This window comes from Salvelinus sp. IW2-2015, unplaced genomic scaffold (genome assembly GCF_002910315.2).
Source record: "Salvelinus sp. IW2-2015 unplaced genomic scaffold, ASM291031v2 Un_scaffold16527, whole genome shotgun sequence".
NCBI lineage: Eukaryota > Metazoa > Chordata > Actinopteri > Salmoniformes > Salmonidae > Salvelinus > Salvelinus sp. IW2-2015.
In genome coordinates, this window is record NW_019957628.1 from 285644 (window position 1) to 303280 (window position 17637).

Here is a 17637-nt window from a genome sequence, read left to right on the forward strand (position 1 = left end):
ATACTTTTGCAAGCCACTGTAACACAATACATTTATTTGACTGTGAAAATCAGTGTTTTGGACCTAACTTGCTTACCACTTTTCCCAAGTGGTTTCTTCCTTCAGACACCATGTATATAGCGTCACTATTGTTATCTTACTGCTTCTGTTTAATTATTTTTTTACTTTAATTTTCAATTTTTTACTTATCTTTTTTTACTTAACAATATTTTTTTCTTAAAACATTGTTGGTTAAGGGCTTGTAAGCAAGCATTTCACTGTAAGGTCTTTTATTCAGCGCATGTGACAAATCAAATTTGATTTGAAGATGACATCTTCCTTAATATTTGGTCAAGATTCATTTTGTGTTTCCTAGAAAAAGGTCGTGGCTCAAGTAACCCTTCGGCTCAAATTACTTCACTCCCCTACTGTCCATTCTGTCTATACACACCATTCAGATACATTCTGGATATATTTACATTCTGGTTCTGACATTGCACGTTCTGATATTGCTCAACCTGATGTCTTAATTTATTTTTTATTATGTGTGTATTGTTATTGTATTGCTAGATATTGCTGCGTTGTCGGAGCGAGAAACAAGCATTTCGTGCATCTGCAAAAACTGTGTACGTGAACATTCTGGTTGGTTGAAACATCTTTAATGTCATGAACAGGGCTTCTGCCATCTTGAACAGAGTAAGATACAACAGCTTCTGCCAATTAAAACCTTTTCCAGTGCAAAGTTAACAAAATGCCAATTAAAAGTGCTTGGAGAGTCAACAATTGGTCTGCTCAGTATGCGTAGAGTGAGACAAATGTAAAATGTTTAGCTTTTTTGTTTACTTTAAAGCTATAATACAACATACACTTAACTTTTCTCAAATGTTCTACTTATAAGAGTTTTAAGTTGTATTACCATAGGCTGCTATAAAGCACCAGGTAGTTTACAAACACTAAAAGCAAGACAACAGACTGCGTGAAGAGTGAGTTATATCCGCGCCCCTCTATGGTTAAAATATCTCACACACGGGGGACATGGCCTTTCACTTATTTAACAGTACACGTTTAAAACTAGCAATGTGCTATTACAACGTAAATACATATGAATCTAGCCACTTTGAAATGGGAGTAAGAACAAACACTGTCTTAAGGACTAGGCTTTCTTTTTTCTTTCCTTCTGATACTTTTGCGATGCATTGTGATTATTAACCAGTCCTTGACTATGGAGTTGAAGCAGCCAATAGGGGGGTGGGGTTGGGTGACCACTGTCCTGCCATGGGTGACTCTGGAGTCGGCAGCGCAGCACAACATTCATTTGGTCTTCTGGGCCTTCTGGGCGGACTTGGTGACCTTGCCAGTGGAGGGGGCTTTCTTCTCAACACCCTTGATCACCCCGACTGCCACTGTCTGGCGCATGTCACGCACTGCAAAACGACCTGCAGAGAGAGAGAGCGAGAGGATGTCAGATCAATGGTAACTTCAAGGGAGAGTGGAATGCTTTTCAAAGAATTMCAACCAGGCCCAAGAGAACTACTACCCAACATTACTCACCTAGTGGAGGGTACTCAGAGAAGCTCTCCACACACATGGGCTTCCCCGGGACCATATCCACGATGGCGGCATCCCCAGACTTCAGGGCCTTGGGGTTGTCCTCCAGTTTCTTGCCTGAGCGACGGTCAATCTTCTCCTTGAGCTCAGCAAACTTGCAAGCGATGTGGGCGGTGTGGCAGTCCAGCACCGGGGCATAGCCAGCACTGATCTGACCTGGGTGGTTCAGGATGATCACCTAAAGGAGGGAACATCAGACACAGTTAACATGGTTGTTCTGTCAACACCTGTATCAGCACTGATGTGGTAACCATGACATTCAATGTTGGCTCCTTTTCTGCCCAAAATAGTTCTCCACAGCTCATCACACTGTGCCACAAATATATATTTGTGAGAAAAGAGAGAAGAGCAGTGTGAAACAGTGGAAAGAAAAATATGGGATATTAATAGTAACTACTAAGCTGTATCATCGCCACAAATACTTTTATCCATGTGATCATTACTGTGTCTCATAGTTAAACATAATAATTATTTGTAGTTGTATGACTTTTGGTTCTATGGTTTTTACACCTCTACAGTAGTTTGTGTGTGTGTGTGTGTGTGTGTGTGTGTGTGTGTGTGTGTGTGTGTGTGTTGGTGTGTGTGTGTCTGGCCCTGCCCACCTGAGCAGTGAAGACGGCTGCCTCCATTGGGGGGTCGTTCTTGCTGTCTCCGGCCACGTTGCCACGGCGAATGTCTTTGACGGACACGTTCTTGACGTTGAAGCCCACGTTGTCTCCGGGCATTGCTTCGGTCAGAGCCTCGTGGTGCATCTCCACAGACTTCACTTCGGTTGTCACGTTAACAGGGGCAAAGGTCACCACCATGCCTGGCTTGATCATACCCGTCTCCACACGCCCCACGGGCACTGTGCCAATTCCTGAATGAGAGAGGATAAGAAAGTGAGCGTGACAGATGTATCATCATTATGGATTGACAGCCTCTAGGGTGGGTGTGATGCTCACCTCCAATCTTGTAGACATCCTGCAGGGGCAGGCGGAGGGGCTTGTCGGTGGGGCGAGACGGGGGCTGGATGGCATCCAGAGCTTCCAGCAGGGTGGTCCCGGACGAACTGCCATCCTTCCTGGTGATCTTCCATCCCTTAAACCAGGTCATCTGAGCATGCAGGAGACAGGAGTTAGCAGTATGTTCAAAGCAAAGTTATGAAGTGTGCTGTGCTACACATTGACCGTACTTTCTTCAAATTAAAGTGGAGAGCAGATTATATTACATATAGTCATAGATGGCTCACTGTGGCTGCAACGCTATCCTAGAATAATGACCAGAAATAACAAGAAATGCGCTTTAGTTTTGTGCTTACGTACGTTAGGACTGGCCTCTAGCATGTTGTCTCCGTTCCAGCCAGAGATAGGAACAAAGGCTACCATATCCGGGCTGTAGCCGATCTTCTTGATGTAGGTGCTGACTTCCTTCACAATCTCCTCATAGCGCTTCTGGCTGTAGGTGGGCTCAGTGGAGTCCATTTTATTGATTCCCACGATCAGCTGCTTGACCCCCAGGGTGTAGGCTAGGAGGGCGTGCTCGCGGGTCTGCCCGTTCTTTGAGATGCCCGCCTCGAATTCACCCACGCCGGCCGCCACGATCAGCACTGCACAGTCCGCCTGTAAACACCAGAACATGGGAATAATGCATACAATAAGTTTTCAAAAAAGTCATATGCTACGAAGGCACTTTACGACTACTGAAGTTGTCTGGGGTTACAGTACAGCTATAAGCTATCCTTGAAAACCAAAGCTGCAAGTTTAATAATAGACTTCCAGGCCCTGCAAGTGAAGACCTGGCAAGTGTCTGTGTGTAAGGAAAGACTGTCATTGTGGTTCAGACCTGGGAGGTTCCAGTAATCATGTTCTTGATGAAGTCCCTGTGTCCGGGAGCATCGATAATGGTGACGTAGTACCTGCTGGTCTCAAACTTCCACAGTGAGATGTCAATGGTAATGCCACGCTCCCTCTCTGCCTTCAGCTTGTCCAGCACCCAGGCATACTTAAATGAGCCCTTCCCCATCTGAGAAAACCACACATCACTGGTTATAAACATGTTACTGAGGAGTAACATTGTAGTGAATTTTACTCCCAAGATGAAGGATTGTCGCATTTTTGACACATATTGTTATATATTGTCTATCCTTAAGTAGCCTATAAAGATGATGGAATAATACAATATAACAGCAGTCTACAAACCCTTTTCATAACACGTCGGCTTACAGAAGAAAGGACTATCAAAAGTTGATTGCAAAGTACAGTACGAACTCCTACTCACCTCAGCAGCCTCCTTCTCGAACTTCTCGATGGTCCTCTTGTCAATGCCACCGCACTTGTAGATCAGGTGGCCAGTGGTGGTGGACTTTCCAGAGTCCACGTGGCCGATCACCACAATGTTGATGTGAAGCTTTTCCTTGCCCATGGTTAAAGTGACAGTGAGAGTCTGCAAATGGAAAACGCAGCACGGTCAACGGATCTTAARGGATTTCCTTGGCAAAAACACAGCAGGGAATATATTGAATTATAGCACAAGGACACTACAACTGACTTGCCATTGCGTAACAGCCCCAGCAGCTACTGCCTCAGTATAACTTCTAAGGGCAAGCACAGTTTACACACACAAACAATTTCACATATTTGTCACCACGAGACAAATAAGCAATCACTTAATGTCAGCAAATTGGGCATCACRTCAGTGGGCACAGAATTGTGTCAAGCTCAAGACACACAGAGTTTCTTTCCTCTCCTCACATCCCTCCACACACCTCTCTTCTTCCACTTAGCAGGCCAGCTAGTTATCCCTCCTTTCCTCTGCCACCACAGCTCTCAACTCAGTAATGAGACATTGAGACGATCAGATCTTATGTCACTGAATATCCTCCGTATTCCGTATCAATTTGCCAACTATAGCCTCACAGATAGTCCTCCATTTTGTCATGATCCTTGCCATTGGAAGTGCAGCAGCCATTTCTGAAGCCAGACTACTGCAGTGCATGCATCCACAGGTTAAATGAAGGGGAATAACATGTCAACAATTTCTGGCTTTACTAGGGCAGTAGTGTGGATTCATTTTCATTGATTTGCAACATGACAATGACAGATAAACACAAGATCATCACAAATTCACCTAATTTTGCAATTGCCACATTAATCAACACCCTAGGTTGTTATTTATTTATGACATAACATTTCATTAGCTGAGTAATGTATGGAAATTGTTACGGTAGCCAGTTCTGCAAGATTATCTATGTGCACTGGAAGCTGATACCAGATATAATCAGAACTGACAGTTATTTTTACTATAAAATCTGGTAGCTTTGCAATAGTTTATTTTTTCTTTGCAATAGTTTTTTTTCTCCACTGTTCATTTTCCTTCGCTGTCCATGCATTTATAAATAGGGGACTAGAAAACGGGGGCGGGTGCTACAATTAGCAGCGCGACCAGATAATTCGAAGGGAGTCTAGGGGATTTAGCTTTTCGAGCTCTCCTTCTGCCTCTGCCGCCATGTTCTCTCATCCCTCTGTTTACTGGAATAGACTATCTATGCGCATTAACGGCCGACTGTCGGCTTCCAGCGTCAATGCAATATTCACACGCACAAAAACATCACGGACAACAATATTATAAGGRCACATGGAAAATAGAAAAAGATAATTCAATCATTCGCCATTTACAGCATTGCATTTGAGAACAATTTATCAAAGGGTGAAATATTATCGGAAACTGTTGCCTACCTGCTCAAACGACAGTCAAGTTCGGTGCTGAATGAAAGACCTTGTGTGACGAGATGCTGATCCGCTTATATCCCAGACAGTAGGGGGTTATGCAATTGCGCTCAATTCTCATACCCCCTCCTAGACCGTCCTAGACAGAGCATCAGAGCAAGGGAACGAGTAGACGAGGCACACTCAACTCCGTTTTCTTACATTGAGGCACAGTTGAGTTATGATAACAGGTCCCGCGTTTTGCTAGCGACAACATTGAGCTGCCATCAGTCCATACTTGTAAAAATTGTAATTCTGAAAACGCCTACCTGTACCTATGTTTGTCCTATACAACCGCAGTCCTTCCGTGTGGTGCTGAAATTCATACTTTTAATACAAACTTTTATCGAATACAACCCCGGACTTTTCCCTAATTTGTATTGGTCAACTTCATTTGAATTCGTCAATGAAAGTGTATTTTTCCTCAGTTAGGGAACGAGCGGTTATGGATATAATCCGTACAAGAATTTTCTGAGATAAATAATAATTGTGTATAAACTAAATAAGGTCCTATAAATAAGACCGACCCTATAACATAAGCATGGACTTCTAAACATGAGGTCCTGCTATGGAAGTAAATTAGAGACAATGTATTGTGCAGGCATGTAAAGTATGACTTGCACATGTAAAATATGAGTTGCACCTGTATAATCAGTTTTGTAGTTGCAAAAAATATTTGCAAACATGTAAATTATTTTGAGAATAAATGCAGCAATACTCGCAAACACGTAATGTGATGTGTGAAAAAATATAAGACTTGCAAACATGTAACTTGATATGGGAATAAATTCAATACGATTTGCAAGCATGCAACACAATTTGAGAATGAATGCAACTCATTTACAACAATTGCAACGGGTGAATTGTCTGTTTTGTAAGAGCTGCTCTGCAAGCAAGTGTTGCACATGGCGATGTGTGAAACGTACTCCTCAGCGGGCAGTGTCCCCACTTGCGCCAGCAAATAGCTAGCTTTTCGCGTGATGCCGACTGGTAAGACCATAGTGTGTACTGTATATAAGACGCTTCAGGAGGGCGGTCACATGTGCTAACGAGGTAGAGGTCCCGAGTTCTCGCCAGGTATGGGCCAAATCGGAAGTGGAACCACTAATCAGTGGTGTAAAGTATTTAAGTAAAAATACTTTAAAGTACTACTTAAGTCGTTTTTGGGGGTATCTGTACATTACTATTTATTATTTTTAACAACTTTTACTTCACTACAATCCTAAAGAAAATATTGTACTTGTTACTCCATAAATGAAGATAATATTTTTTTATTTTTTAAACTAATGTTAAAAAAAGGATACAATAATAAGATGTATCCACCAATCCAAAGAAAGGATAGGTGGGAGCTAGACAGCACGCTGTGCCGCTTCGTGGACAAACGACTCTCATTGTTAGGGTGGAGAGACATGTATCTTGTCAGTATATCCATAATCTTTGGTGGTACTCGCTAAGTAAGCAGCATGACTTAACAGCGGTGCCTAGTAACTCGGATCTACAGTTGCGCTCAGCAGCTGTTAATAACAAGTGTCAAGTCTGTCGCTCAACCATTAACTGAATTGTATAATGATTCCTAAAGAAACAAACAAGTTATTAATTGATTGTTAATGTGTAATTAACATTTACAATATCTCTAAAAAGTTAATATCAAATCATGTCTTTGAAATATTAAACGTCAATTCAGCCTCTAAAATATTAAACGTCAATTCAGCCTCTATGCAAGGAAATGTGATTTTGCTTGTTTGTTGAGTATTTTCTCAACAGCCTTTGTGAAATTGAGCGACCCGGCCCTACGTATTTCACTGGTTTGGTTTGTGACTCACTGACACGGCCGCTGGTTAGGAGGGAATAAGGCAGCCCAAGAGTTAACACACATACAATAGCACAATAGGTAAGGACTCTCTCTAATAACCAGGTATTAAATATTAGTACAATAATAACAGCAGAGTTAATGTAAACATCTTACCTAATACTATACAATGAGGCTATACAAATGGGAAACATAAATAGCAAGTATTACACTAAAAGGTAATAGCCAATACTAATAACAACTTCAGCATATAACATTGTAATAGCTACGTAGTGCTATACAAAGCCAAGCTAAACCACATTAATAATTTACTCAAGCATTCCATGCACATACTGTATGTCCACCCACAAACACAGACTGGAATACCACGTTCAGGTATAATGTGCCAATATTTACTCCCTTTTGAGAGTGTTGTCAGGCTGGCTAGCCAATCAGGACCTGGAGAGACTGCATGGCTAGAGCGTGCACAGGGGTGAGACACATGGCTATTGTCTGATTGGCTGAAGCCATGAGTTGGAGGAGACGTGATCTCTCAGGTGAGGGGGAGAAAGGGTGAGGAAGGAGGATGGGTAAGAGTCATTCATCATGGCTCAAGCCAGACATAAACAACAACACACATGCTGGAAATTAGTCCCACAGCGCCCTCGGCAGGGACATTCTGTAACACTTGCTCAAAAAACTGAAGAACGAATCATTTGGGGTGCTGCAATTCGAACTATATTGTCGCCCTCATGGCAGTCAAGCAAAACCTTACAAAAAATATTGCAGTCACAGTGCAGTAAAACTGAATTACACTACAGTATAACTGCAGTTATAGTGCAGTGTGCTGGAAATACTGTGTCCAAAATAACACAGTTTTTTTTACTGCAGTAATTTTGCAGTGTAACTGCAGTTACAGTTATTCTGCAAGTACTGCTTCCAAAATACCACAGTCGACTGCAGTTATTGCACTTTTACAGCGGTTTCAAAACTGCAATCTTTTTTTGTAATGGTAATACATCCGCAAGTAGTCGTTCAAAATCTTGTCCGGTTGCTGCCACAACTAGACCTTGTTTCAAATGTAGCAATAAATAATAATTTTTATGTCTAGCCATCAACAAATGTACATTGTTTAAAGCACAATTGTACATGTCTCAGTCATAAATGACATCCCCAATATGCCCCTTATGTAGTGCTGCACGACTTCAGGATTTTTGGAGTCTCTTGCTCGACTCCCAAAACACTTGGAAACGTGCCTACCTATGCTTGGCTGTGGCCCTTCCATCTCTCTCTCTCCCTCGCTAGCTCTCTATTTCATTGCTGTGAAAGATGTGAGAGTTCGTGTTCTCAAAGTATACTATGGAAATTAGTTTCCTCCTTTCAAAAATACAGAATCGTAGAAGTCTCGACACCCAGAAATAGGAGTCGGCGGGCAAGGACTGGTGGAATCAACTCTTAAGGAGGCAACTCCCCACCACTACCCTTGTGGTGAATGAAAAGTGAACAAGAGGCTTGTAGTATCAATACTCTTTGTTTGCCGGTAGGCGGTCCTGTGTGCTCTGGGCATTACTGATTCAAATTAATGAAATAAGTCGAAAGATTTGTTCTTTTCAGTGGGCTAAAGTACTTAAGTAGTACTTTGTAGTGTTTTTACTTAAGTAGTTTTTTGGGGTATCTGTACTTTTACTTAACTATTTGTATTTTTGAAAACTTTTACTTTTACTTCACTACATTCCTAAAGAAAATATTGTACTTTGTACTCCATACATTTTCCCTGATACCCAAAAGTACTAGCTACATTTTCAAATGGTTAGCAGGACAGGAAAATGGTCCAATTCATGCACTGGTCATCCCTACTGCCTCTGGTCTGGAGGACTCACTGAACACAAATGCTTTGTTTGTAAATTATGTCTGCATATTGTAGTGTGCCCCTGGCTTCCATAAATGAAATAAATATTTTTTAAATTGTTTCGTCTGGTTTGCCTAATATAAGCCATTTGAAATTATTTCTACTTTAACTTTTGATAATTAAGTATATTTTTGCAATTACATTTACTACTCTTCAAGTAGTACTTTACTGGGTGACTTTCACTTTCACTCAAGTGTGACAATTAGGTACTTTTTCCACCACCGGTTAATTTTACTGAACGAGTCGAAAAGATGTGTCAGTAAAAAGAGCTGAACTTCCCAACCCTATGTGCTTTTTCCACTTGTGTACAGACTCATTCATGGGTTTTTCTTTATTTTTACTATTTTCTACATTGTAGAATAACAGTGAAGAGATCAAAACTATGAAATAACACATATGGAATCATGTAGTAACCAAAAAAAGTGTTAAACAAATCAAAATATATTTTATATTTGAGATTCTTCAAAGTAGCCACCCTTTGCCTTGATGACTGCTTTGCACACTCTTGGCATTCTCTCAACCAGCTTTCTGCCCATATAAGACATGTCTATGTCGTGAAAAGCTGGCTGTTTCTTACAACGTCATTCTAGTCACATTAGTGCACGTTAGCAACAACCGTCCCGGTATAGAGACACCGATCCCTTAGAGGTTTAAATCTGTAGTCTGAAGCATATGCATACATGCCATCAAAGTATTCACACCCCTTGACTTTTCCACATTTTGGAATGTTACAGCCAGAATTTAGAATGGTTTTACATTGAGAGTTTGTGTCACTGGCCTACACACAATACCCCATAATGTCAAAGTGGAATTATGTTTTTCGAAACGTTTACAAAGTAATAAAAAATTTAAAATTTAAATGTCTTCAGTAAATAAGTATTCAAACCCTTTGTTATGTCAAGCCTAAATAAGTTAAGGAGTAAACATTTTCTTAACAAGTCACATAATAAGTTGCGTGGACTCACTCGGCATGCAATAATAGTGTTTAACATGAATCTAATAACTACCTCATCTCTGTACCCCACACATACAATTATCTGTAAGGTCCTGCAGTCAAGCAGTGAATTTCAAACACAGATTCAACCACAGACTAGGGAGGTTTTCCAAAGCCTCGCAAAAAGGGCACCTATTAGTAGATGGGTAAAATAAATAAAAAAGCAAAAATTGAATATACCTTTGATCATGGTGAAGTTATTAATTACACATTGGATGGTGTATCAATACACCCATTCACCACAAAGATACAGACGTCCTTCCTTACTCAGTTGCCGGAAAGGAAGGAAACCGCTCAGGGATTTCACTATGAGGCCAATGGTGACTTTAAAACAGTTACAGAGTTTAACGGCAGTGATAGGACAAAACTGAGGATGGATCAACAACATTGTAGTTACTCCTCAATACTAACCTAATTGACAGAGTGAAAAGAAGGAAGCCTGCACAGAATAAAAATATTCCATAACATGCAGTCTGTTTGCAACAAGGCATTAAAGTAAAATGGCCAAAAATGTGGCAAAGAAATTCACTTTTAGTCCTGAATACAAAGTGTTATGTTAGGTTAAATCCAATACTGACACATTACTGAGTACCACTCTCCATATTTTCAAGCATAGTGGTGGCTGCATCATGTTATGGGTATGTTTGTAATTGTTAAGGACTGGGGAGTTTTTCAGGATAAAAAAATAAACAGAATAGAGAGTTAGCTCTATTGTGCTAACTTCTAATTGGTCCCAATACCGGATCCRGGAGCACCCCCATCAGTAAAAAAGCTGACCTAGCATAGCGTCACAAGTAAATACTAGCATCTAAATATCATTAAATCACAAGTCCAAGACACCAGATGAAAGATACACATCTTGTGAATCCAGCCATCATTTCTGATTTTTAAAATGTTTTACAGGGAAGACACAATATGTAAATCTATTAGCTAACCACGATAGCAAAAGACACAACTTTTTTTCCCCACCATTTTTTTCCTGCATAGGTAGCTATCACAATTTCGACCAAATAAAGATATAAATAGCCACTAACCAAGAAACAACTTCATCAGATGACAGTCTGATAACATATTTATTGTATAGCATATGTTTTATTAGAAAAATGTGCATATTTCAGGTATAAATCACAGTTCTACATTGCAGCTGCAATCTGAAATAGTGCCGAAGCAGCCAGAATAATTACAGAGACCAACGTCAAATACCTAAATACTCATCATAAAACATTTCTGAAAAATACACAGCGTACAGCAAATGAAAGACCAACATCTTGTGAATAAAGCCAATATTTCAGATTTTTTTAAGTGTTTTACAGCGAAAACACAATATAGCATTATATTAGCTTACCACAATAGCCAGAAACACAAGCCATTTACCAGCAGCAAAGGTTAGCGATCCTAACAAACCAGCAAAAGATATATAATTTTTGACTAACCTTCATATACTTCATCAGATGACAGTCCTGTAACATCATATGACACAATGCATATAGGATTTGTTCGAAAATGTGCATATTTARCGGCACAWATCGTGGTTATACAATGTGAATTGTAGCCAAACTTGAAGCAATCTGTCCGGCGCCATCTTGGAGAGGCACCTAATCTAATCGATAACTAATCGTAAACTTGACTAAAAAATACAGGTTGGACAGCAAATGAAAGATACATTAGTTCTTGATGCAACCGCTGTGTTAGATTTTTTAAATTAACGTTACTCGACATACAGCGTGCGTTACAGCGAGACCATGCCGAAATTAATGGCGGACTAATAATTTTACATTCTTCCACAGAAATACGAATTAACATCATAAATAGCTCTTACTTTTTGATGAGCTTCCATCAGAATCTTGGGCAAGTGGTCCTTTGTCCAGAACAATCGTCTTTTGGTTGAAAGATGTCCTCTACTCCTGTAGAATTAGCTGCTWACGCCAGCGATGTACCGGAGAGGTGAAATAATTCAAACGGTTTTAGAAACTAGAGAGTGTTTTCTATCCAATAGTAATAATAATATGCATATTGTACGAGCAAGAATTGAGTACGAGGCAGTTTAATTTGGGAACGATATTTTACAAAGTTGAAACAGCACCCCCTATATTGACAAGAGGCTAACTCTCGTTTCCGTTTAGTCTGCTTTCCACCAGACACTGGGAGATTAATTCACCTTTCAGCAGAACAGTAACCTAAAAAACAAGGCATATCTACACTGGGGTTGCTTACCAAAAAGACAGTGAATGTTCCTGAGTATGGGAGTTAAAGTTTTGACTTAAATCTACTAGAAAATCTATGGCAAGACCTGATGGTTTCCTATAAATGAACAACAATCAATTCGACAGAGCTTGAAGAATTTTGAAAAGAATAATAGGCAAATTAGTTCGCACAATCAGGTGTGGAAAGCTCTTAGATACAGTACTTACCCAGAAAGACTCACAGCTGTAACCGCTACCAAAGTTGCTTCTACAAAGTATTTACTCAGGGGTGTGAGTTGACGCTGGAGCCATGGGCCAGTGAGACATGGGTGCCAGCCCACGTAAATGCAAACAGAAAAGTCTGTGTATTTTAAAATATATGATCATATATTTAAAACCCATATATAAACGTGACATATATTTTAAAATGTATGATCACATATTTTAATAACATTTATAAATCTCACACCCCCCATAACAAAATTATAATATGGATATGTATTTTCATCTTGTACTCAGAAAAAAAAGTACATTCATTTATTGTTATGAAATGTGTTCCACAAATGTTTTTTTTTACATGGCATATAATTACTTACATTTTAGTGTTAGGCAACTTTATGACTACTTTGTCTTATCTTTGTTTGTACTGTAGATATTGCCATCTCATTTTGAGATTAGATTGAGATGGCACACAGACTATTGTGCACATAGACTATCTTTGTACTTGTCTCCTCCCCCCTCCAGGTGTCACCCATCTTCCCCATTATCCCCAGTGTATTTATACCTGTGTTCCCTGTTTGTCTGTTGCCTGCTCGTTTTGTTCATCAAGCCTACCACGTTTTTACCCTTGGTCCTGTCTGTTTCTAGTTCCTGTTTTTTAGTTTTCCAGGTTTTGACCATTTAGCCTGCCCTGAACCTGCCTGCCGTTCTGTACCTTGTCACACCACACTAGATTATTGACCTCTGCCTGCCCTGACCCTGAGACTGCCTGCCGTTCTGTACCTTTTTGGACTCTGATCTGGATTAATGACCTCTGCCTGCCCTTGACCTGTCAATTTGCCTGCCCACTGTTCTAGTAATACACTTTTGTTACCTGGACACTGTCTGCATCTGGGTCTTCCCTGAAACGTGATAATTGTCGGTTTATAATTTGTAATGTACAAGTTTTGAAAACGCACAGATATCTAAGTATGAATATTTATTTTTCGCAAATTATAGTTGTGGCTGCCCATAAGATTATGGAATCACATTGTATTTATAAAACATGGTTTAGATATTGTTGTAATCAATGACTGTATATGGTTGTAATCAACTATTTTGGTTTAAGTCCTCCAAAGATTTCCATTGGGAATTGTTTATGCCTGTTGCAACCAACAATTCCCAATGGAAATCTTTGAAGGACTCAACCCAAAATAATAGCAGAAGATGCCTGTGTATTCACCCCCTTTGCTATGATGCCCCTAAATAAGATCTGGTGCAACCAATTACCTTCAGAAGTCACATTAGTTAAATAAAGTCAATTTGTGTGCAATCAAAGTGTCACATGATCTCAGTATATATATACACAGACACACATACATACACCTGTTCTGTGTTCTGAAAGGCTCCAGAGTTTGCAAAACCATTAAGCAAGAGGCATCCCCAAGCAAGCGGCACCATGAAGACCAAGGAGCTCTCCAAACAGGTCAGGGACAAAGTTGTGGAGAAGTACAGATCAGGGTTGGGTTATAAAAAAATTATCTGAAACTTTGAACATCCCACGGAGCACCATTAAATCCATTATTAAAAATGAAAAGAATATGGCACCTCAACAAACCTGCCAAGAGAGGGCCGCCCACTTTTGGTGTTCGCCAAAAGGTATGTGGGAGACTCCCCAAACATATGGAAGAAGGTACTCTGGTCAGATGAGACTAAAATGTAGCTTTTTGACCATCAAGGAAAACGCTATGTCTGGCGCAAACCCAACACCTCTCATCATCCCGAGAACACCATCCCCACAGTGAAGCATAGTGGTGACAGCATCATGCTGTGGGGATGTTTTTCCATCGGCACGGACTGGAAAGCTGGTCAGAATTGAAGGAATGATGGAAGGCGCTAAATACATGGAAATCCTTGAKGGAAACCTGTTTCAGTCTTCCAGAGATTTGAGACTGGGATGGTGGTTCCCCTTCCAACAGGACAATGACCCTAAGCATACTTCTAAAGAAACACTCGAGTGGTTTAAGGGGAAACATTTAAATGTATTGGAATGGCCTAGTCAAAGCCCAGACCTCAATCCAATTGAGAATATGTGGTATGACTTAAAGATTGCTGTACACCAGCAGAACCCATTCAACTTGAAGGAGCTGGAGCAGTTTTACCTTGAAGAATGGGCAAAGATCCCAGTGGCTAGATGTGCCAAGCTTATAGAGACATACCCCAAGAGACTTGCAGCTGTAATTGGTGCAAAAGGTGGCTCTACAAAGTATTGACTTTGGGGGGGAGGGATAGTTATGTACGCTCAAGTTCAGATTTTTTGTCTTATTTCTTGTTTGTTTCACAATAAAAAATATTTGCATCTTCAAAGTGGCAGGCATGTTGTGTAAATCAAACGATACAACCCCCCCCAAAATATATTTTAATTCCAGGTTGTAAGGCAACAAAATAGGAAAAATGCCAAGGGAGGTGAATACTTTCGCAAGCCACTGTAAATGTTATATTTCAGGTTTTTTTCCTTCAAAAAATTTCTAAAATGCTCGTTTTGCTTTGTAATTATGCAATATGTAGATTGATGAGGGGAAGAATGTATTTAAAACATTTTAGAATAAGGCTGTAACGTAACATTTGGAAAACGTCAAGGGGTCTGAAAACTTTCTGAATGCATTGTATATATATATATATATATATATATATATACACACACATACACACACAGTTGAAGTCGGAAGTTTACATACACCTTAGTCAAATACATTTAAACTCAGTTTTACGCAATTCCAGACATTTAATCCTAGTAAAACTTACCTGTCTTAGGTCAGTTAGGATCACCACTTTATTTTAAGAATGTGAAATGGCAGAATAATAGTAGAGAGTGATACATTTCAGATTTGATTTCTTTCATCACATTCCCAGTGGGTCAGTTGTTTACATACACTCAATAAGTATTTGGTAGCATTGCCTTTAAATTATTTAACTAGGGTCAAACGTTTCAGGTAGCCTTCCACAAGCTTCTCAYAATAAGTTGGGTGAATTTTGGCCCATTCCTCCTGACAGAGCTGGTGTAACTGAGTCAGGTTTGTAGGCCTCCTTGCTCACACACGCTTTTTCAGTTCTGCCCAAAAATKTTCTATAAGATTGAGGTCAGGGTTTTGTGATGGCCACTCCAATACCTTGACTTTGTTGTCCTTAAGCCATTTTTCCACAACTTTGGAAGTATGCTTGGGGTCATTGTCCATTTGGAAGACCCATTTGYGACCAAGCTTTAACTTCCTGACTGATGTCTTGAGATTGATTCAATATATCCACATAATTTTCCTTCCTCATGAAGCCATCTATTTTGTGAAGTGCACCAGTCCCTCCTGCAGCAAAGCACCCCCACAACATGATGCTACCACCCCCGTGGTGGGATGGTGTTCTTCGGCTTGCAAGCCTCCCCCTTTTTCCTCCAAACATAATGGTCATTATGGCCAAACAGTTCTATTTTTGTTTCATCAAACCAGAGGACATTTCTCCAAAAAGTACAATCTTTGTCCCCATGTGCAGTTGCAAACTGTAGTCTGGCTTTTTTTATGGCTGTTTTGGAGCAGTGGCTTCTTCCTTGCTGAGCACCCTTTCAGGTTATGTCGTTATAGGACTCGTTTTACAGTGGATATAGATACTTTTGTACCCGTTTCCTCCAGCATCTTCACAAGGTCCTTTGCTGTTGTTCTGGGATTGATTTGCACTTTTCACACCAAAGTACGTTCATCTCTAGGAGACAGAACGAGTCTCCTTCCTGAGTGGGATGATGGCTGCGTGGTTCCATGGTGTTTATACTTGCGTACTATTGTTTGCACAGATGAACGTGGTACCTTCAGGCGTTTGGAAATTGCTCCCAAGGATGAACAATTTTTTTTCTGGGGTCTTGGCTGATTTCTTTTGATTTTCCCATGATGTCAAGCAAAGAGGCACTGAGTTTGAAGGTAGGCCTTGAAATAAATCCACAGGTACACCTCCAATTGACTCAAATTATGTCAATTAGCCTATCAGAAGCTTCTAAAGCCATAGCATAATTTTCTGGAATTGTCCAAGCTGTTTAAAGGCACAGTCAACTTTGCGTAACTTCTGACCCACTGGAATTGTGACACAGTGAATTATAAGTGAAATAATCTGTCTGTAAACAATTGTTGGAAAAATTCTGTGCCATGCAAAGTAGATGTCTTAACCGTCTTGCCAAAACTGTAGTTTGTTAACAAGAAATTTGTGGAGTGGTTGAAAAACGAGTTTTAATGGCTACAACCTAAGTGTATGTAAACTTCCAACTTCAACTGTATCTTCATGTCCAGGTCTTATATTTAGCCTCATAGTGAAGTTTTTTACCATTTTTCTTTTCAGGACAACCAGAGCTACAAGTAGAATACAAAACAAGTAGACATAAATAGATGTATTCATGAGTTTTATTGACAAATGTCAATAAAAACAGCAAAACCTGTTTAAAATGATACCAGCAGATAATATATGAGGCTAACCAACCTCCTTTATTTTTCTGACATGAAATTGTTTAATGCAAATCCATCCCTTGTATTGTAGGTACATTAATGTATATGAAAATAAGGAGCTGACAATTTGTAGGGTAATTCAAAATGTCGATAAGGATCTTGGGGCGCGTAATTCTACCTTATTTGCTTAGAATGATTTTAGAGTACAAGGTCAATGGCATGGAGGAGGATTGCAGAGAATGTTGATGTTGAAGTTAGGCGAAGAGAGCTTTGCACAATGTTTGCAAGTCAAAACCACAATTTCCTTTACCTAAAGTACCCATTACATGTAGGCCAATGTATTTTACAGGAAGTGAGCTATAATCATCCAGATCAAGACACAGGTATAATGAAAGAGCCATAAGATATAATATATGAGAATCATGATGTTAAGATACCATAATTAAATTTGTAGCATTTGACATGGGAAATTCATGCCCGGTGTTTAATTTACAATGTTGTGTGTTACTGGTGATTTCTACCCTTTGGTGGGCAAATATAATAAAAATTAGTCAACACATTCACAAATAATGGCCTTGATCAGTTTTGAGGTTTAGATTGATTGAGTTTCATAGCTAGCTAACAGAACAAGCAAACATCTCTTACAAATCTCTCTTCACCCACCAACACCCTCTGCAATCCTCCTCCATGCCATTGACCTTCTGATTTTGTCTCTGTATTCTAGCAAAGCGACATCATATAGAATTGGAAAAC

The 17637-nt window shown here is 39.9% G+C and overlaps 1 protein-coding gene across 1 annotated transcript; it reads right to left on the reverse strand.

The window, feature by feature from the left end:
- Positions 1–622: 622 nt before the first annotated feature.
- LOC112080850 (elongation factor 1-alpha, somatic form-like) lies at positions 623–5389 on the reverse strand. The gene is made up of 8 exons (XM_024146783.2): positions 5304–5389; positions 3847–4011; positions 3412–3591; positions 2892–3188; positions 2532–2682; positions 2190–2446; positions 1531–1765; positions 623–1415 (listed from the first exon to the last, which is right to left on the reverse strand). The coding sequence occupies exons 2-8, from the start codon at positions 3988–3990 to the stop codon at positions 1291–1293; spliced, it is 1389 nt and encodes a 462-aa protein (XP_024002551.1). The 5' UTR covers positions 3991–4011; positions 5304–5389; the 3' UTR covers positions 623–1290.
- Positions 5390–17637: the final 12248 nt, after the last annotated feature.